Source organism: Chiroxiphia lanceolata, chromosome 24, assembly GCF_009829145.1.
Source record: "Chiroxiphia lanceolata isolate bChiLan1 chromosome 24, bChiLan1.pri, whole genome shotgun sequence".
NCBI lineage: Eukaryota > Metazoa > Chordata > Aves > Passeriformes > Pipridae > Chiroxiphia > Chiroxiphia lanceolata.
In genome coordinates this window covers 6388295-6407792 of record NC_045660.1, presented here as the reverse complement: position 1 = coordinate 6407792, position 19498 = coordinate 6388295, and the positions used below count along the sequence as shown (strand labels likewise).

Here is a 19498-nt window from a genome sequence, read left to right as displayed (position 1 = left end):
ACGCCCGGGGTCATTAATCCACCTGAGCTGAGCCCTGACCCCGCGGCCGTGGGATCAAGTGGTGGCACCGACGCTGGTGTCGGCCCCGCTGCCGGACCCCGGGCTCCTTGGCTCCGGGCAGAGCGAACCACGGGCAGTTTGCACCATGGGCATGCTGTGTCACACCATGCCATGCCATGCCGTGCCATGATGGGCCACGCCGTGCCATGATGGGCCACGCCGTGCCATGATGGGCCACGCCGTGCCCATCCCACTCCACGCGGGGCCGGGCGCGGGCACCGCTCAGGGGCAGCAGGTCCCTGCAGATGGGGTGGGGTGTTTTTTCTTCGTCAAGGAAAATGTTTTCTTGTTCCCTGGGCTGCTGGCGGGCGAGGCTCCGGCTCCGGCTCCGGCGGCGCGTACAGCAGCCTTGGATGGGATCAGGTGTCATGCAGTTAAGGACGGGCTGGTGCCAAGTCTCCCCCGAGCTCCGACGCTGCTCAGCCGAGCTGCTCCCGATGCCTTTGGCTTTCGCAGCCCGGCCTGCGGAAACAACGTGCTGCTCTCCCTCTCCGTAGCTCACTTTTCGTTTTCGACTGGGTTTATTATTATTTTTAAAGCATGTGTAGCGCAAAGCAAATCATCGACCTCCCCGCTGGAGCCGGGCCAGCCCCGTGTTGGGCTTGGAAATCCTCCCTGCTTTATTTTTTATTGTAAATGACCGGAGGATGGAGCGGCTCGATGGGACACGGCGGCGGCCAAGCCCGCCTGCTCCAGCCCACCCACACGCGCCGGCTGCTCCCAGAGCTTCCCCTTCCCTGCGTCCCCCTGCCCTGGGCGAGTGCGAGGTGCTTCCCACCACCCCCCCAGCCTGGGGCCACTTCTGCCACAGCTTCCAGAGGTGGTGACTGTGCTCCCAGAGCACAGACTGGGGACTGGGATGGGAACAGGGACAGGGATGGGCATGGGGACAGGGACAGGGATGGGATGAGGCCATGCCGGTGAGCCTGGGTGTGCAGTTGAAGTGCATCAAATTCCGCACCCTGGCTCATCCCTGAGCCCCTCCATGGGGCTGGTGTGGCCCCGGGGTGGATGTGGGGCCGGAGCTGGGGCGAGGGCCAGTGAGCACACGCCGTGCCCTGCAATGACCACGCTTTGACTGCCGGGTTTAAACGAGTTCCCTGCTGTGCCGGCCTTCAGTCGCAACGGCAGATCCCCCGTGGATCACATATATTGACTTAAAAAATAATTAGCCTTGAAGGGAGCAGGCGCGGGGCCGGCCAGGCCCTTCATTAATATTTCAGTAACAGGGGCCATAAATCAGCCATGGCTCAGCCAACAGCCCCAGCTGTGTCCACAGGGAAGCACGGCCGTGGTGCTCACAGGAACGTGTCCCAGTCCAAGGACACGGGAGCACTGACACGGACGCTGCAGGGAGAGGGGGTCAATGTGGGGACCAGCAGCCCCTTCCATGGGGAAAGACCAAGAGCACACCGGGAGCATGAGAGGAACTCATCAAGCTGCCCAGCACGAGCCACAGGCAGTTCTGAAGCCGTGGGGGTGGCACGAGCTGGTTGTTTTCCTGCGAGAACAAGGTGACATTTCTTGTCTCCTTTCTCATGCTTTAAGTGTGAGATTTTTTTCCCTGTTCCCGGCGCTTTCATGGCGTGCCAGGGGTTTTTAACACGTCTGCTTGCTGCCTGCCAGGGGAGCCGGCCCTCGCACCGCCGGTGCGGCAGCGGCGGCTCTGAAGCCGTGCCAGGGGTCCCAGGGCCCTGCTCCCCCCAGAGCTGAGCAATGTGGTGCTGTCAGGCCCCATCCTGCTCCAGCATCTCCAGGGAACAGCACAGACCCCTCGAGTGCTGCCCCTGTGTGAACCCTCCTGGCTCAGCTGCTCCTGCTGGGCTTGGCTTTGCGGCAAGGGGTGGTTGTGGTTGAAGTACCAGAGCGCGCTGAGGGGGATGGAGCTGCCTCCAAAGGATGTCAGCCTGGCTGGATAGTGCCCAGCCCAGCAGCTGTAGTGCCCAAGCTGGGCAGGGTGAGCCACAGGAGGACAGGCAGGTGACCCCCAGCCGTAGCTGCCCCATCCACACCACGGACCAGCCGCCGTTCACGACCTGCTGGGCGAGAAGGGAGTGTGGCACGGCTGCTCCATGTGATTAATTATCAGTTCATAACACAGGAGATTTCAGGCATGAAAGAGCCTCTCCACAGGCACGTTGTGCACACTTTATCCATCATATGAGGCTCCAGATGTTTCCATTTTATTCTCATTAAATCACTGCCTGGAGAGTGTAGGAGTGGGAGGCCTCCTGCCCCAACGCCGGGCACCACCGGGGGGGACAGCACCAGAGACTCCCTTCCTTAAGGGACGGACACACGTGCCTGGGGGGCTCAGGTCAGGCCCCCCCATTGTCCCACAGCCCCTTGGGAGTGTGGGAGCAGGTGGAATGACTCGGCTGGACCAATGGAGAACACACAGGAGAGTCCATGTCTGGAGCCACCGGGTGACAGAGGGCACAGGGAACTTCATTTTGTATCCAGCACAAACCAAAACTGTGGCCAGATTCCCTTGTCCTCCCTCTCCCTTCCCTCTGGCTCTGTTTTCCTTCCGTCCTGCGTCTCCTCAAGGGCAGGGGAAGCAGCACCCAGCAGTGAGAGGCTGAGCCACCCCAGGGTGCTGTTCCCACAGCAGCATCCTGGAACCAGCCTGGCAGAGGGGAGGAGCAGGGGTGAATCCAGCTCAGGTGGGAGAGGAGAGAGCTGGGAAGGGAGGGAGGCAGAGACAGAGGCACAGGGGTCATACCAGGTAAGGAAAACAAGTAAATAGCTGATTCAGGGGTTTGTTCTCCTCTTTTATTTAACAGAAACTGTATTTTTACAGCTGCAATCCCTTAAAATGGGATTCTTTTTCCCTTAAACAAATCCTTGTAAAATAATGCTTCATAAAAGAAGCGTTCCTCTCCTCGACCCTGAAGACAGAAAAACAATGAGGCTGGTGAGGCCCCGGCCGTGCTGCCAGGGAGGCCGGGGGTGGCTGCCACGCGTGTCCCCGGCAGTGCCACCCGACCCACAGCCACGGCTCCGGGTGCTGTGGTGGCTCCAGCACCGCTCTGGCCCCGTGGCTGTGGTGGGATGGGCAGAGCTGAGCTCCTCTCCTGGCATCCCTCACAGCCACCTGCATCCTCACAGCTCCCTCACGCAGCCGGTGGCAGGGCCATCCCTGTCCCCTCCTGCCCTCAGCTACTCCGAGGGCATTTTCCAGGCAGGAGGAGCAGCAGTCAAGGCTTCCTCATCCCTGGAGACTTCAACAACCTGCCAAAGCCCCTGTGGCATCACAAACAATCTTGTGCCAGGGCTCCCCGCTCCCTTGACTTAATTTGGTTTAATTTTGTTCTAATTTGGGGGGTTTTGGGTTGTTTTTTCTCTAGTCTGCAGCTTTTTTTTTTTTCCACTGCTGCTTCAGCAAAAGCGATTCAGGAAATTCTGATGAAATCCTGGCACGCAGCAGCCCTGCCCCTGCTCCCCAGCAGGACAGGCCGGGAGCTTAATTCTCATTAATAACCACCACGGGTCAATTATTGCGAGAAGGAAGAAAATCAGCAAAAAAAATCTCTTTGGCATCACGTGTTGTTTAAGCTTCTGAAAATAAATGTTCTTTGCAAATCAATCTGTTTGCAGCTCTGCAGCGTGGAGCCGGCAGGGAAAGTTGCTGGAGGAAGAGAGTATTTATAGAGGGGGTTTATTTTAAATAAACAAGCACTTAAGGCTGAGGCTGCTGCTCCCGTGCTGATCCCTCATCCTATGTGAGCCCCCGGTGCTGCCCGCAAAGCGCCGCAGTTGAGCCACAAACGGGAGTCTCCAGCTCCAATGTTGTGGGTTTGGTCCAGCACCCATTTGGGAGTCACCTGGAGCAGTCACCTGGCTGTCCCCAGGACAGCAGAACTTTGCAGTGGCAGCCTGAGCCTCCCACAGGAGCCACGGCCACATTGGCCACGGGTCTCCTCAGGAGAGGCCCTGCTCAGTTGAGGGGTGTGACAGCAACATCGGTGATGGTTAGGTGGGCTGTGGGTTTTTCATTTGACTTTTTTTCCCTCTTATGTACTAAAAATATCAAGAGAGCCTGGTGTGGAAATAACCCCAGACTCACAGGTGCCAGGGCAGCCTCTGGAAGGCTCTGCTGGGCACCCACCATTGGTTATTGCTCATAAACTATGTGTTTACTGTGCATCTCCCAGTCACGGCGTGTCAGGAAGGGCGACGTGTTCAGGGCATCTCTGGTCCACGAAAAGGCAAAGCTGAGGGAGTCCTGCTCCCACTGGGATCCTTCCCAGGCCCTTGGATGGTCCCTGCGAGGCGGAGGGGACAAGGGGGGCCATGGGTGCCCGCTCTCACTGTTGCTTTGTCCGCAGGAGCCGTGGGAGCAGGAGCAGGAGCAGGAGCAGGATGCTGCCGGACGCCGTGGCGCTGCTGGTGACGATGGTGACAGTGGTGATGGTGGTCGGCCCTCGATCAGCCATGGGAGGCGGCGTGGGGGGCTACGCCCAGGTCAAGTACATGCAGCCCATGGTGAAGGGACCCCTGGGACCCCCGTTCCGTGAAGGCAAAGGGCAGTACCTGGGTAAGGGCCGCGCTCTGCGGGGAATGGGAGGACACGGGAGAGCTGCCGGCACAGCGGGAAGGGGCTGTGGCACCCCAGAGCCACCGGACACTTGTCACCCCCTACCCTCGGGGTTGGAGCCCCTGGGAGTCACCTGGCACAGCCGAGGGTCCAGAACATCTTTGACAAAGCACAAGGGGCCTTTTGAGTCTCCTTAACCTATTGCAGAAGGACAGGATGGACACAGGGAGAGGCTTAGAGGCCCCCCCTTTGCTGGGGCTGGGGGGGCACCCGTGGGTCCCTCAGTCTGGGAGCTGGGACACACAGGGGACCCTCCAGCCTCTTGCTCCCACCCTGCTGCCCGTCCCAGCTGTGAGGCACAGGAGCCCCAGCGCTCAGCCCCTCTGCCTCTCACTGCTGTTAAACCTGAGCCGTCCCAGCAAGGCTTTTTCCACTCCTCCACCTATTCCGTTTCCCTGTCTGTGTTTTGCACCAGCTGGGAAAGGAAAGAGTGCCAAGGCCAGAGCTGAAACCCAGTCTGGCGAAGGAAGAGCAGGAGAGAGACATTTCCTCCCTCGGAGAGCAGCAACCAGAAACTCCTCAGATGTTAAATCGTTCCCCATGGAGTGACATGTGCACTCAGAGGGGCCGAGGCACCAGGGCCATCTCTCCACAGAGCCAGGGCTGCAGGGCCCCCAGCCTTCTGTCACCCCTGCCCCCAGCTGCCCTCGGGACCTGTGCCCATCCCAGGCTGCTGGCAGTGCCACAGGATGGGGCAGTGCTGGGTTTGGGTGCCCAGAGCTGCCAGGTCGGTGCCTGATCCCCGGGAAGAGCCATCAGAGCCTCCCTGTGGGTTCTCACAGACCCTGACGCTCCCAGGAGCTGAAGTCCTGGCTTTGGGAGGAGAAACTGGAGAAGGCTGGGCTGCCGGTGGCTGATTTACTGCGGGGCTGAATGGCTTATCAGGAGTTCAGCTCAGCACATGTGTCAGAAAACACACAGCAAAATCTGGAGCCGAAGCATGCTCTGAGCCCCCCCTCCCTGCCCCCTTCCCAGCTGTTGTAAAGCTGCTCCCTGAATCCCAGCCAGAGCCAAAACCTTCCAGCGTAGCACAGGAACACTTCAGCTGCTGGTGGGACTGGATTCAAATCTCTCCCTGCTGTTTTCCCTTCTCTTTTCTCCTTCTTCCTATGCACGGGAGCCGCTTGTGCTGCCTCAGAGCAGCACCATCTATTGTGGGGAGAGCAGCAAGTGCCAGGCTGGGGCAAGGTGTGGTTTGGGCAAGCTCTGCCAGCCTAGAGCAGGCACACAGGGGACACTGAGTAGGGCAGAGCACAGCAGTCCCATGGACATTACTCTCCTGAACCCCTGGGAAAGAGAGGACAGGTGGGGGACACAGGGACAGCTGCAGCCTGAGCCACCAAGTGCAGGACTGCACGGAGGCAGCTGGGGAAGCCGGTGCCTCCTGGATCCCACCAAGCTCCCATCTCTGCTTAACCTCTAATTTGGCAAGGAAAATCCCTGCTGGCCTTCTGCCCTGCTCGGGGAGCTCAGCTGACTTGCCGCGATGGCGCGGGGCTGTTCCGTGCCCCCGCGGGTTACCCTGACCCTGCGGGGAGCTGGGGGGGCCCCCGGCTGCCCCAGGCCTGGGATCTCTGGCTGGGGAGTCACAGGGGGGGTCCCTCCTGCCTCCAGGTGCCACCTAGTGAGGGACAGGTTCCCTCAGGGTGCCAGACACCTTTTCTGACCCAAAAGCGGCTGCCCCAGGAGCACAGAGGCAGCTCAGGGTGGGAGACGCTGCTAAGTGCTAAAATGCACATTGGGGTTTATTTTCGGCAAAACGGAAACCACGTCCGTGGCTCTGCTGCCAGGTAAACCCACTGCTGGGTGCTGTGCTGGGGCACCCGCTGCTGGGGCAGAGCTTGAGAGGTGCTAAAACACCGATCCCACACAGTGTCCCCGTGAGCCTGTGAAACTCTCTCACGAGACAGGGCTTGGCAGCAGCTCTGGAATGAGCTCGGCCAGGCTCCTCCACGGAGCAGCCAACCTCTCCTTCCTGCAGTGTCATCCGGCTGCGCTGGCCAGGCCTGCTGCTGGCTGCTCCTGGCTGGGAACCACTTCCCATCCCGCTGGATTATTCTTCTGATGGCCGGTCCGCACTGCTGGGTCACTTTTCCAGGCAGGAGGGGCTGAGCACCCACCTGGTCTGTGCTCCTCAGGAGGTGGGACACTCTGTGGTGCCCAGGTGGGGGCTCACAGGGGCCATTCCTGCCCCGTCCCCTTCCCGCTGCCCCAGCTGGCTCCACGCTGACATTCATGGCAGCTCGAGGGGAGCACAGAACCCCACGCTGCTGCTGTGAAGCGCAGAGCTCCGAGACATGTGTCTGTGGTAAGACATGGGCTTTTGAAATCGGACACCAGCGGGGCCGCAGTGTCCCAGTTTCTCTCTGCTAACGGCCCCGGTTTGGTTTTCCCGTCTGCTTTTTTGGCCGCCTGCGAGCTGGCAGCTCCTGCCTGGCGTTTCTCTCCGCTGCCTTGTGTGAGAGAGTGTGTGTGTGCTTTTTCCTTCCTTCGTGGGCTCAGCTGTAGATCCTTGTTCGGATTCCATGCAAAATGACCTAGAAAACTAATTCTTTTCAAACCATTGCAAGAAGAAAAAAAATAAAGTAGGGGGAGAAAGCACATTGAAATCATCTTCTCGAGAAAATTTTTTCCAGGATTCAAACCCCAGAAATTGTGCAGCACTGCACAGCTTCCTCGCCCTCTTTCCCACATGGTTTTCCGGGGTGAGGAGCAGGAGTTTGCAGAAATCCAGTGGCAATGTCATGACAGACAAGTATTTCCTTCATGAAGGGAGCCAAGTGACCGTGGCTACAGCTGGGGCTGTGGGCCAGGCTTTGATTTATAGATAAGCTCTGAAAATGTTTCCATTACCCAAAGGAAAACACGCCAGCACCAGGCTGGGAAGGGCCGGAGCTAATTGCTGTGCTTAGGGCAGCAAAGCCACCTCTGATGCTCTGGGAGCGGTGCCTGCTGCTGCCACAGTTATTCTTTTCACGTGTCTCAAATCTCCCCTAAGCTTTTCCCATCAAGTGAGGAAATCTCCGTGCTGGCAGATCCCAGCTCTATGGGTGTCCCTGCTCCCAAGGCCATGCTTGGCTCACTGAGGGGGCCAGGCTGGCAGACCCTGGGGACCCCACTGCCTCCTCCACAACATCATGCCCAGGCATACAGCCTCATGTCCTGCTCCCATCCCAGTCAGGATGCATTCCCATCCCAGATGGAATCTGTACAGATCTCTTCCCAACTGGAATGATCTACCTTAGGCAGATTTGGTTACAATTCACCCAAGATGTCAAGGCCCTTTCCTCTGCCTTTCGCGTTTCTTGTCATCGTCCTGTGTAGGTGCGAATGTCAAGTGTTTCCTTCATTTCAGACTTCCCAAAAAAAGAGTTTGTCTGATTTATTCTTTTTCACCCATTCCCGGTGTCACGTGGGAGGTGACACCCTGCCTGGGCCGGCCTCAAGGAGTTATTTATGCTCACGTCTGCGCTTTCCATGCCGAGCTGCGGTGGGCATGTCATCTGCCTCTCCTCGCCTTTGGAGACTCTCAGCCCATTAGTTTCTTTCTTATATCCGTTTGCAAAAGACCTCAATAAATTCTTGAAATGTCAAGTGGTTGCGGCCTATTCCCAGCTGGGCTGACTCATTTGGACAGAGCTGAGGCTGCATTTCCCTCCCAGCTCTTGGCTTCTCCTCCATCTCCAGCGCTTTTTTCCTTTTTGGTTTTTCTCTGCCTTGCTGGACTAGGGAGCTGTGCCAGCGAGCACTGTGGGCATGGCCTAACCCACACACCCATTGCCTCCTCAGGCTTTCGAGTACATGTCCAAGAGTTTTCTTTTTAATCCAAAAGGATTAAAGGTCTCCCGAGGCCCTGGACTCGCGGGATGGGGTGAAGGGATTATCCTCGGTCTTGGCTTGCTCTGTCGCCATCCTCTCAGCTGAGCCCAGGCAGGAGCGACTGAATCCCACAGTGCTTTTGAGGCTGCTGGGAAGTGAGGCAGCAGCAGGAGATTTGAATCCAAGCTCCTAAAAACACTCCGCAGTAACTCATCACCGAACAATGCTGCCAGAGCCCAAGGCAAGCGCTGGTTGTGCTGACACCTTCCATGGTGTCACCTGACATCTGTGGAGGGATGTAAGGCTGGGATTAGCACTCTGGGCTCTGGCCTGGGTCTTGCCTTAGGACAGGCCTGCTGATGTGAGCCACTGTGGTCACGTTTAAATGGAAGGGTCCTCCTGTAAGCCCAGCCCAGGCAGTGCAGAGGCCCCAGTTCTGACATCCCACAGCGGCACAGTCCTTGTCCAGCGCTGGCCCCAGTGACACTCGTGTCTCCTCTCTCCACAGACATGCCACCGATGCTGCCCATGGACCTCAAAGGGGAGCCAGGACCACCAGGGAAGCCTGGCCCACGTGGACCCCCTGGGCCCCCCGGCTACCCAGGAAAACCAGGCACAGGGAAGCCAGGAATGCACGGCCAGCCTGGCCCCGCTGGGCCTCCTGGCTTCTCGGGCATTGGGAAACCTGGCATCCCAGGACTCCCTGGAAAGGCGGGTATGAAAGGGATGCCTGGAGCCAAGGGTGAGCCTGGCATGCGAGGGGAGCAAGGGCCAAGAGGACTTCCCGGCCCCCCTGGGCTGCCCGGGCCAGCTGGACTCTCCGTCAATGGGAAGCCGGGTCCCCAGGGTGGCCCTGGCCTGCCTGGCTTTCGGGGCGAGCCTGGCCCAAAAGGAGAGCCAGGTCCCCGTGGAGAGCGAGGGATGAAGGGTGAAAATGGTGTGGGGAAGCCGGGGTTACCAGGGCCCCGGGGGAATGGGGGCCCTCCTGGCCCTGCAGGGCCCCCCGGGCCTGTCGGCATTGGGAAGCCCGGCCTTGACGGGCTGCCAGGAGCGCCGGGGGGCAAGGGCGACATGGGCCCCCCGGGCGGGCCTGGTGTCACCGGGGAGCCTGGCCCTGTGGGGCCGCGGGGCCCCCCTGGGATCGACGGGATCGGGGTCCCGGGCGCTGCGGGGGTGCCAGGGATACAGGGCCCCATGGGACCAAAGGGAGAGCCCGGGATCCGTGGCCTCCCAGGTCTGCCAGGCCCAACGGGTTATGGGAAGCCGGGTTTGCCCGGCCTGAAAGGAGACCGTGGGCAGCCGGGGGCACAGGGAGCTATCGGTGACAAGGGGGAACCCGGCGTTGATGGGGAGCCGGGTGAGCCGGGCCCTGCTGGCATCATCGGCCCGCCGGGCCCACCGGGCTCCATGGGGCTGCCGGGCAAGCACGGGCTGCCCGGATCCAAGGGGGACGTGGGGCCAAGTGGGCCCCCAGGAATGCCGGGGATGCGCGGCGACCAGGGCCCCAGTGGCTTTGCTGGGAAGCCAGGGGTGCCAGGAGAAAGGGGCCTGCCCGGGTCAGTGGGACCCCCTGGCCCGACAGGCCCCAAAGGAGAACCAGGGTTCATCGGCCTCCCAGGGGTGCCCGGATTAACGGGTGGCCCTGGGCCCAAAGGGGACGGTGGAATCCCAGGACAGCCAGGGCTGAGGGGCCCCTCAGGCATTCCAGGATTGCAAGGACCCGCGGGTCCCATGGGGCCACAAGGGTTACCAGGGCTGAAAGGGGAGCCCGGGCTCCCTGGCGTTCCTGGCGAGGGGAAGACCGGCGAGCCCGGAACGGCCGGACCCATTGGGCCCCCCGGAATGCCGGGAACGCCGGGGCTGAACGGGCCACCAGGCCCACCGGGGCCGCCTGGGCCGCCGGGAGCACCGGGGGTGCTGGACGAGACGGGCATCGCGGGGCTGCACCTGCCGGACGGCGGCGTGGAGGGCGCCGTGCTGGGCAACGGGAAGCCGGGCAAGCCGCAGTACGGCCGGGGGGAGCTCGCCGCCCGCATCGCGCCCGCCTTCACCGCCATCCTCACCTCCCCCTTCCCCGCCTCCGGCATGCCCGTCAAGTTTGACCGGACCTTGTACAACGGGCACAACGGCTACAACCCGGTCACCGGCATCTTCACCTGCCCCGTATCCGGAATCTACTACTTCGCCTACCACGTGCACGTCAAAGGGACCAACGTCTGGGTGGCCCTGTACAAGAACAACGTGCCGGCCACCTACACCTACGACGAGTACAAAAAGGGGTACCTGGACCAGGCCTCGGGCAGTGCCGTGCTTGAACTCAAGGAGAACGACCAGGTGTGGGTACAAATGCCCTCGGACCAGGCCAACGGGCTGTACTCCACGGAATACATCCACTCCTCCTTCTCTGGGTTCCTGCTCTGCCCCACATAACGGCTGTTGGGCACGTTTCCTTTTCACCCACTTTAGCCATAAACTTTTTTTTTTTTTTTGGATAAAAAAGTGTTTTAAAATTAATACAAAAAAGAAAAGTCACTGGGAAGAACGCGCAAGCCGCTGCTGTGGGACCTTGCTTTGTGCTGTTTGATCCAAGATTCACGAGGGTAATCGGGAAGGAGACATCTACCCATCTTTCTTTTTTTTTGGGAAGGGAGAAGGGAGGGAGGGGAACAACTTCCTCAGCAAAGCATATTTGGAATAAATTTTACCCCAGTGACTGGACATCAAACACAGAAACACGCTTGGGATGGCAAGGATCTGGCTCTGTGATCCAGAGAGGGTCAGCTGGAAGACCAGACCCTCCTGGTCTGTATCAAGTGCCCTCATTTCCCATTTGGAATGCTGGATAAATAAATCCAGCTGTGTCATGGCTGGTGTGTTTGGTAACCTACACAGGGTCCCAGCACTTACACAAACCCGTACAGCAGCAGGGATCCATGCTGGATTGAGAAATTTCCTTCCCGACCATCAGATGCCCGAGTTCCAGGCTTGCTGACGCCTGTTTTTCCAGACTCTGCTTTGGGGCAGTCTCTCCGATTCACTCCGGATTCAGTGTGGTTGGATTTATAATCCTAAAAAGTGGAACATTTTGCATAAGCACCTTCTAAGAAGTAAATATTATTTTGAACCCTCCCCCCCAGCACCTTTAGGAATTAAAACATCCAGGCACTGGTACCTGGGAGGATGGCACGACCTGTTCCAAAGGAGGTGAGGGAACCTGGAACCCCTGGGATGAACAACCATCCGCTCTCTCCATTCACCTGCTGGGAAGTCCAAGGGCTGGTCCTGTCCTGTCTGTCTCTGCAGCCCAAAGACTTGCTTGGCCTCGGGAGCATCTCTGCCCACACAAGGAGGGCACTGTGAGCCCGGCTCACGGTACTGCCAGCTGTTGTGCCACAAGGAAGTGCCACTGACGGACAACTTGCTTTTCCTGTTTATTTCGGGATGTGGGAACTTTTGCATTGGTGCCCCCCCTTGCTCTGGGGATCTTGGCATTAAGAAAAAACAGTTCTAACTGCCCATGCAGTGATCTCACCACGGTGCTATGATCCACTTCACAGTGTTACTTACAAGTGTAGTGCAATAGGTACCTGTGACAGGGCACCAACCCCAGTGCCACTCGGAGACTTAGGTTAAAAAAATCAGCATCTCTCTGTTGTTACCACTTTGTCTCCCCAGTGCTGAAGTGTTACTGACCTGAGTATGAGCTGCAGGGTTCTGGGCTGGGTGTGCACAGCAGTGCCCACCTGGCTGCTCTGTCCCTTGGCACAGGTAACAAGGGAATCCATGGCTCTGCAGGTTTCTCACAGTAGAACAGTCACTGCCACTCACAGGACAGGGATTCTGCTCATCCCAGGCCAGGGACACGCTGCTGAAGTCAATCCATGTGCATCCCACTGCATGTCCCTCTGCAAAGGCACATCCTTGAGAAACACCAACAATGTGGTCACCAGCTGAGCACCTCTGACCTTTGCATCTTCCTGCAGCCCGTTTGATGGCCAAAGAAACACAGCAAGGCTGGGACTGAACTTGTCCTCCGGATGGACTCTTACAAGATATTTAAACAACTTTCCTTTTCCTATTTCTGTTTTGTTTGTTTGTTTTTCTCCTCAAGCTTGTCCTGTGTTTCTGCCTCTTGCCATCCAGGGCTTCCTTTCAAAAACACACCTATTCCTGAAATTAAAAAAACACAAGAAGGAAATTGGCAGTTGGAAGGGCAGTGCTCCAGCCACTGCCTGTTGGGGCTGTGTCCCCTCCTAGGATTTTCTCTCCTTAAAGCTGCAAGTTTCATGCAAAGATGAAACTTCTCAAGCTGAAAGGTGTCAGATCCCACTGGACATTTTTAACTTCTGAGGGCGGGGTGGGGTCAGGACCATTTGGGTTGTGACTGTAACAGGTTATTTCCCAGCAGGAACAGGACCCATACACAGAGAGTCCCTAAAATTAAAAGGGGAAGCTCTGATGTTTTTTCCAAGCCCAGGTCTGGGAGCGGAGGCTGCTGGCAGGGGATTTATCTCCTTCCCTGTGGAGAACAGGGAGGGACTTGGCTGGTCTGGCCCCACACAACCTGTGCAGGGCCAGGAGCTGCCACACCTGGTGGGAGCCTCACCCTGCTCCTCACAGCGACTTATTTATACTGTGCCTACCCTACATCCCACCTCTTTTTGTTCTGTTCTGTTTCACTCCAAACTTCTCGTTCGAGCTGGCAAAAAGCAACGACCAAACTCCTCACTGTAACCACCCCCCAGATTAACTCCTTCGTGCTGTAGATATTGTTTTGCAACTCCACTTTCCCTTCACGTGCAGAGCAAACCCATAATCACTCCTTGCAGCTATTTAACCTCTTACATTTACACACTAGTGGAAAGCAAAGATATTACACGCACATAGTTAGGCTAAAAAAAAAACGATGCACAGGATGAGGGAGGCTGTTCACCCTCCAGAAGGATTTTTTTCTGGAATACTGAGTACATATTCGCCAGCAGAAAGGATTATTTTCTGTCGTGTGTGTGAGCGCGTGGGATTTTGGTTTCAATCACAAGAATAAAAAAGGTTGGGTTGGATGAAGTGTCTATTTTTAATGCTGAAAACTGCATTACAATGTGCATTTTTATATTCAAATTCTTACTATTTTTTTTAAATTTGCCTCTAGTATCTTCATTTCTAACCTAGTATATAGAGGTTTTTAGTTTTGTAAATACTTATTACATGCACTGTCCTAGTAAAAGTTGGTTTAAAATGCACTCTTTGTGACCCAAAACTGGCCTGCTCTTCACAACTAAAACTGCAGTACTTGATTGTATTGACAAAACATCAATAAAACTTATTGTATAAAGGTGGGCTCATCTGTGCTTTGTCCTGGGACTTGCTCAGCCTCACACAGTTCTCTTATACTCTCCTTCCTCCTCAAATCTCCTCACTCACACCCAGCAGATTCCCTTGTTGATATCCTTATGCAAGAGGTTATTTCTTCTGATTAAGGAAAAGATTCCTGTCTCCAGAAGTTCAGTTTTAAAAAAGGATGAAACCCAGACCCTTCCAGGCAGGCAGTTATTAATTTGAGGAATTTAGGGTGAAGCGTTGGGGATTCCCCTTCCCTTCTTTGTGGGTTTTTTTTCCCATGATTTTTTATTCTACAGCCAACCTCCATCCCAAGTGATTCAGAAACAGCCAGGACTGGTGAATCACCTGTAGCAAAGCACCTTCTGAGGCTCAGAGTATAAAGAATAAAGAGAAGAAAATGTGTTTTCTCCCACCTGGCAAAGGAGATGTTCCTTGTAACAGGTGAAGCACTCCCAGGGAAGCCTGGCTGCCATGCAGGCACCTTCAAAAGTCATTCCAAGGAACAAGCCATCCTTGTGCTGCCAGTCACAGGGTCCCGGCACATCCCCTGGTCTCTGCACCATCACCACAGGCTGGATTTCCTGAGAAGGAAAGTGCCTCTCCAGTGACCCTCCCTGCAATGCCCAGTGCCAACTCACCCTGGTACCAAGAGCCACTCCTGGTACTCCTGGCATTAGGGAAGCACAACTTCATGACTTGAATCAAAACACAGGAGCAGTGGCTAATTAACAAAGATAACTGAGGGATTTTATTCCTTTCCGAGGAAGTCAGAGCTAAAGGTTTTAGTACATGTTTAAATTTTGGCCTAAAACAAGCTCTAGTCTTTAAACAGGAGCTCTTTGCTCTCCGTGAGTTCCAAACATTTAAAATTATAAAGCTGCTTTAAAAGAAAAATATCTTCTTTTAAATAATTCCATGAATCTGGTCGCCCCTCTGGCAGAATAATGTGGAAAACCTGACATTTTACAGCTCAGATCTGCAGCACAATACAGAAATATACAACAGGCCAAAATTCCACATGTTCCCAGGACAAGAATCCACTTATACAAGGAAAACCCATTAAAGTATCACACAAAAGACTGGCACTTGAAGGAAGCAGACTACAAGGAAAACTGGAAGGACCTGTGGCAGCCAGATTCCCACATTGCATGCAGCCTGACACAGCCCCCACGTGCCAACACCACCGGGGAGCACAACGGGCACTTCCCGGTGTCACAAGAAATACTGGAGAAATAACAGAGTCACATTCAAATTTATAAACGCTTCCATATGATGACTTTTTGTTTTCAATTATTAAAAAAAGCTTCCAACCCTTTTCTAGACGTGCCATTCCCAAGCTGTTTCTCCCTTTCTCACCAGCTCCAGCAGGAAAAGGTTTTGAATGTGAAATTCTGGAATACAGCTGTGCTAGAGTGTTCCTGGCCACCAGCACCAGCTGCTTCTAAACATTGATAAATTCTCCCCCAATTAACCCACATTCCCCTCTAATTTTGGGTAATTCTTATCCAATACAGAGGACTAGAACTGTGAGAAGTAACTCCTGCATCCTGCTCAAGTCACTTTTACCACCGAGAGAACTGGGAATTCCACCCCTGTGACACCAGGTTTCACAGCTATCTCCACCCCATATTTGGTCTCCCTGGGAGCTGGACTCCTGTGATCCTCGTGTGTCCCTTCCAACTCAGAGTACTGTGATACCGTGATTTAAACAGGAATCTCACTTGGTGCTCTGGGGACACATGATACACAGGACGTTAAAAATGTGGGATGCACGAGTGAGGAGCACAGGAGCAGCCAGAGCAGCTGCAGCAGTGTGACAGCAGCTGTGCAAGGGAACACGAAATGCAGCAGGTGATGGTGCCTGCTGGATCACAGGGCAAAGGACACAGGAGCAGCAGCAATCAGGGACACCCTCTCCCAGCAGGGATTGTCTGCAGGCAACAAAGGTCTCTCACAGCGCCACCAGTGATGCAAAGAAATCCCTTCTTTCTCTGGCACTTCTCATTCTGCCTTTGGGGGAACAAATCTCCCTGGGAGGTCTGTGCTCTGGCATCCTCACTCAGCACAGGGGACAACCCAGGCCTCTGGTGACTCCTGTGACATCCCTTAGCTGACCAGCTGAGAGTGACCTGCTGCTGTGCGAGGGGTGTGGAGCCTCCCAAAGCCACTGGATGGGCCACTGACCACCACAACACAGGCCACGGACACAGGAGCAGAGGAAAACAGGGAAAAAGTCCACAGATTCAGACACCCCCCAGTAACTGCAATGACAAATGGCACAACGGTGGACAAAGTAAGCAGCAGAAATCCCATGGAAAACAAGACACTCCTGTACACTCAGAAGAGCTGCACCCACTGTCCAAGGTGCCACGTGCAGCCACTTCCCAGCTGATCCATGACTGCAGGGGATGTCCCCTCCCTTCCAAGGCAGCTCATGCTCCCAGCTGACAGCAGCAGGCACCTTTCCCAGGTGAGGCTTGCTGGTGTCACCGACGGCACGGATCCACCGCTGGATCTGACCACAAAACCAGAGGTGACCATCTCTTCGCCTTCAGGAAACCCCTGGAGCTCCCCTGGAGCTCAGAGCCGCTGGCAGTAGAGTTCATACAAGCTCTTGGCCATCCTCTGGGTCTCCTGGAAAGCCTCACAGCTCTGCTCCCAGCTCGGGGGCACCTGCTCCTCGCCGTAGTAGGCGCCGGCGATGGCCCCCGCCATGGTGGCGATGGTGTCCGTGTCCCCCCCCAGGGAGATGCAGTAGATGATGGTTCTCTGCAGGGCATTGTAGTGCTCGGGAATGTCGGGATCAGCGTCCATGCAGCGCAGGAAGGAGTAAATGGCAGTGGGGACGGAGCGCAGAGCAGCGATGCCATTGCCTGGAACACACCCGGCCATTACCCTCAGGGCTCCCTTCCCTCTTCCAACTGCAACTTCCTGCTGCCACTGACTTTCCGTACCAGTATCATGGATTTTATCAGGAGAAGGTGCAAAGGTTTGTGCCTCAGAAATCCCCCCTGTTCCCCAGTATCACTCACATCCCAGAGAGCAACTCCCAGTTACACCAGTATAGTCTGGCCATACACATCTACCTGTCCCCATTCAACATGACAACCCACTGGCCATTAAGAGATCTTCGAATATTAAGATGTATTATGCAAGATCAGTTTTCCTTAGCAAGACACAACACAGAGCAGGAATCACTGGGTAGAGACTTGCAATTCCTGACAGGTCAGTACAGGTAGCTTTTCCAGCACATTCTGTGCCCAACAGGTAGCACAGAGAGAACTCTAGGGGAAGACACACCTACCAGGCTTGCTGAGGTAGTCCTGCTTCCAGCTCTTCCCTAATGCTAATAGTAAGAAAGGTACTCACCTAACTCAAACAACACATCTTCTTTGGGAATGCTGCTGAACTCCAAAAACTCCTTGATTTTCTTTAGACGCCTGGAAAACGGTAAATCCTCAAATCCCAGCCTGCAAGCAGAGAGGGAAGGGGGGGAGAACGTGAAGAGCCAGAACAAACCACCACAGCAGAGCTGGTGCTTCCCCCACAGCTACTCACGCCCGGGCGTCGCTGAGAGACTTGTCATCCGCCTCCACGTGCTCCATGTGGCTGATGAGCTGCTCCAGGAAGGTTTCCCTGCTGAGCCCTCCCTGCAGTGCCAGGTGCACGGCCAGGGCCTGCAGGATGGCCCCGTTGTAGCCCAGGGAGTTGGCGTGGGTCAGCTCCGCGCTCAGCTTCGCGAACTGCCAAGGAAACCCCGGCGTCAGCACAGCTTCCCAGGGGGCTGCCCCGGCACCAGGGACACCCCGGGGAGCCCAGGACGTTCCAGTACCTTCTTGACATCCTGGGTGTCGGCGTAGACGAGGGGGATGCCGGCCACCCTCATGGCCCCGCCGTTCCCGTAGGAGCCCTTCCCGTTGAACTGGGCCCTCGCGGGCTCGAACACGTCGCTGCACTTGGGACTCAGCAGTTTCTTGAAGACGTTGACCACGGCCATCCCATAACCCCTGTTGGGCTCCTTCTTGTACTCCTCAGCAAACCTGGAGTGGGCAGGGCAGGGCAAACACACGGGGGGTTTGGTCTGTTACTGGTGTTTGTGACTGGGTGAAGCCTCTTGCTAAACTGAATTAATAACACATGTGTGAATCAGTGACAGTCAGGGGTCAGGGGTTCAGCTCCACAAGGAAACAATTCCTGAAAAAGTGTGAAAGGAGGAAAGGGTGTATAAACACCACCTTCCACAACCCACTTGTTTCCCTCTCAGCTTTGCCTCGAAATAGAAGCAAACTGGAAACATTTCCGTGGGTCACAACCACAAGGAAAGTCTTTTGTTCAAGTTCAATGGAAGAGTTTTCTAAACAAAGAAACGCTCTCCCTTAAGTGGAACCAAATGCTCCCAGGGCTGGGGATTCCAGAGGGAAATGGATCATAAACAAAGCCAAGCTGAGCTCACTCCTATTCCCTCACTAAATTAAGGGCAGCACAAACATAAGTAGCAACAAATAAACATGAAATTAAGTGTTTCTGAACTCTCCAGGCATTCTGCTCCCCAAAGGTGAACACACAGAGGGCTGACATGTCCAGGCAGACTCTGACCCCACACTGCAGCCAATGCTGCTGCAGGTCCAGGGCAGGGCCAAGCACACACCAAATTACAGGATTAACCACCACTGTCCTGACTTTTTTCCCCTCCGCAAATTACCAGTGACTCCACAGACAGCCACAGTGACGGTTTCACCTTCAGGAGGCTCTGTCCTCACCTCTTGGCCATGTCAACCTCGTCGAACTCCCCCCTGGCCAGCAGGGACTGCACCACCGACCTGCTCATGGCTGTGTCGTCCGTGTAGGGCAGCGACTCTGCGACAGGAGGGACAGGGTGACACCCCCAGCCAGGGACAAACTGCTCCTGCCCTCTGCCAGCACCTCCCTGATCCCCCAAGGCCTGTCTGGCACAGGTTGCCCAGCTGCCCCATCCCTGAAAGTGTCCAAGGACAGGTTGGACAGGGCTTGGAGCAACCTGGGACAGTGGAAGGTGTCCCTGCCCATGGCAGGGAGTGGAATGAGATGTTTTTAAGGTCCTTTCCAACCAAAACCATTCTGGGATTTAAGCACTCTGAGCTTGGCACAGCCAGATAGCTGTATCCACAGCTAAAACCAGAGAGCATGTACTTCATGGTTAACAGGATCCAGGAGAAAGTGTTTGATATCTAGAGGCACATCAGAGTCATGTCAACACAGAACCACAGTATCCCAGATCGGGGGATTCTATGGGGGAAGGAGGGGGACGGCACCCCAACACCTGATCCTGGGGGGTATAAGGGTCCAACCCTAATCTCCGGGGTGCTGAGCCGGGTGCGTGAAGGGGCGGGACAAGCTGATCTTCCCTCACCCACCTCCTCGCGCGCTCCCCGCCGCCTCTCCCCCTTCCTCCTCAGGCGGCGCCGGTTCCAGCCCTCTGAGGAAACTCAGCAGCTCCGGCAGTTTCACGACGCTTCTGCCTTCGAAAACAGCTCCCAGGCAATCCCCCAACAACGCCCCGGCCAAACAGCCCCGAAAACGAGCGGGGCCGGGCCGGGGACGAGCCGGGAGCCGCCCAGGGCCTGAGGCCGGACCGGCGGCCGCCATCTTGTCCCGAGCTGCGTCTTTTTCCTCCGGGACGCTAGGGGGCAGTGTCCGCGG

The 19498-nt window shown here is 56.2% G+C and overlaps 2 protein-coding genes across 3 annotated transcripts; one reads left to right on the top strand and one right to left on the bottom strand.

Annotated features, from left to right (window-relative positions):
• Window positions 1–1483: 1483 nt before the first annotated feature.
• COL8A2 (collagen type VIII alpha 2 chain) lies at window positions 1484–13789 on the top strand. Its single transcript, XM_032710074.1, has 3 exons — window positions 1484–1574; window positions 4392–4600; window positions 8988–13789. Exons 2-3 carry the CDS (start codon window positions 4426–4428, stop codon window positions 10907–10909), a joined length of 2097 nt encoding a protein of 698 aa, XP_032565965.1. The 5' UTR covers window positions 1484–1574; window positions 4392–4425; the 3' UTR covers window positions 10910–13789.
• On the bottom strand, window positions 10594–19466 carry ADPRS (ADP-ribosylserine hydrolase). 2 transcript variants are annotated; one of them, XM_032710075.1, is made up of 7 exons: window positions 19213–19458; window positions 18580–18676; window positions 17652–17859; window positions 17378–17562; window positions 17189–17289; window positions 12173–12399; window positions 10594–11547 (listed from the first exon to the last, which is right to left on the bottom strand). In XM_032710075.1, the coding sequence occupies exons 1-7, from the start codon at window positions 19442–19444 to the stop codon at window positions 11383–11385; spliced, it is 1215 nt and encodes a 404-aa protein (XP_032565966.1). In that variant the 5' UTR covers window positions 19445–19458; the 3' UTR covers window positions 10594–11382. The 2 variants fall into 2 exon arrangements, with proteins under 2 accessions (XP_032565966.1, XP_032565967.1); XM_032710076.1 differs by lacking the exons at window positions 10594–11547; window positions 12173–12399 and adding an exon at window positions 14542–16692 and having other exon boundaries at window positions 19213–19466.
• Between the last annotated feature and the right edge of the window lie 32 nt (window positions 19467–19498).

Excerpts from the sequence above, each read along its gene's own strand:
- COL8A2 (XM_032710074.1), top strand. The coding sequence starts at position 4,426 with ATGCTGCCGGACGCCGTGGCGCTGCTGGTGACGATGGTGACAGTGGTG. Across the intron at positions 4,601-8,987 it reads AGGCAAAGGGCAGTACCTGG|ACATGCCACCGATGCTGCCC; the intron begins GTAAGGGCCGCG and ends CTCTCTCCACAG.
- ADPRS (XM_032710075.1), bottom strand. The coding sequence starts at position 19,444 with ATGGCGGCCGCCGGTCCGGCCTCAGGCCCTGGGCGGCTCCCGGCTCGT. Across the intron at positions 17,563-17,651 it reads ACACCCAGGATGTCAAGAAG|TTCGCGAAGCTGAGCGCGGA; the intron begins GTACTGGAACGT and ends TTTCCTTGGCAG. Across the intron at positions 12,400-17,188 it reads AGATGTGTTGTTTGAGTTAG|GATGTGCCTTTGCAGAGGGA; the intron begins GTGAGTACCTTT and ends GTGTTTCTCAAG.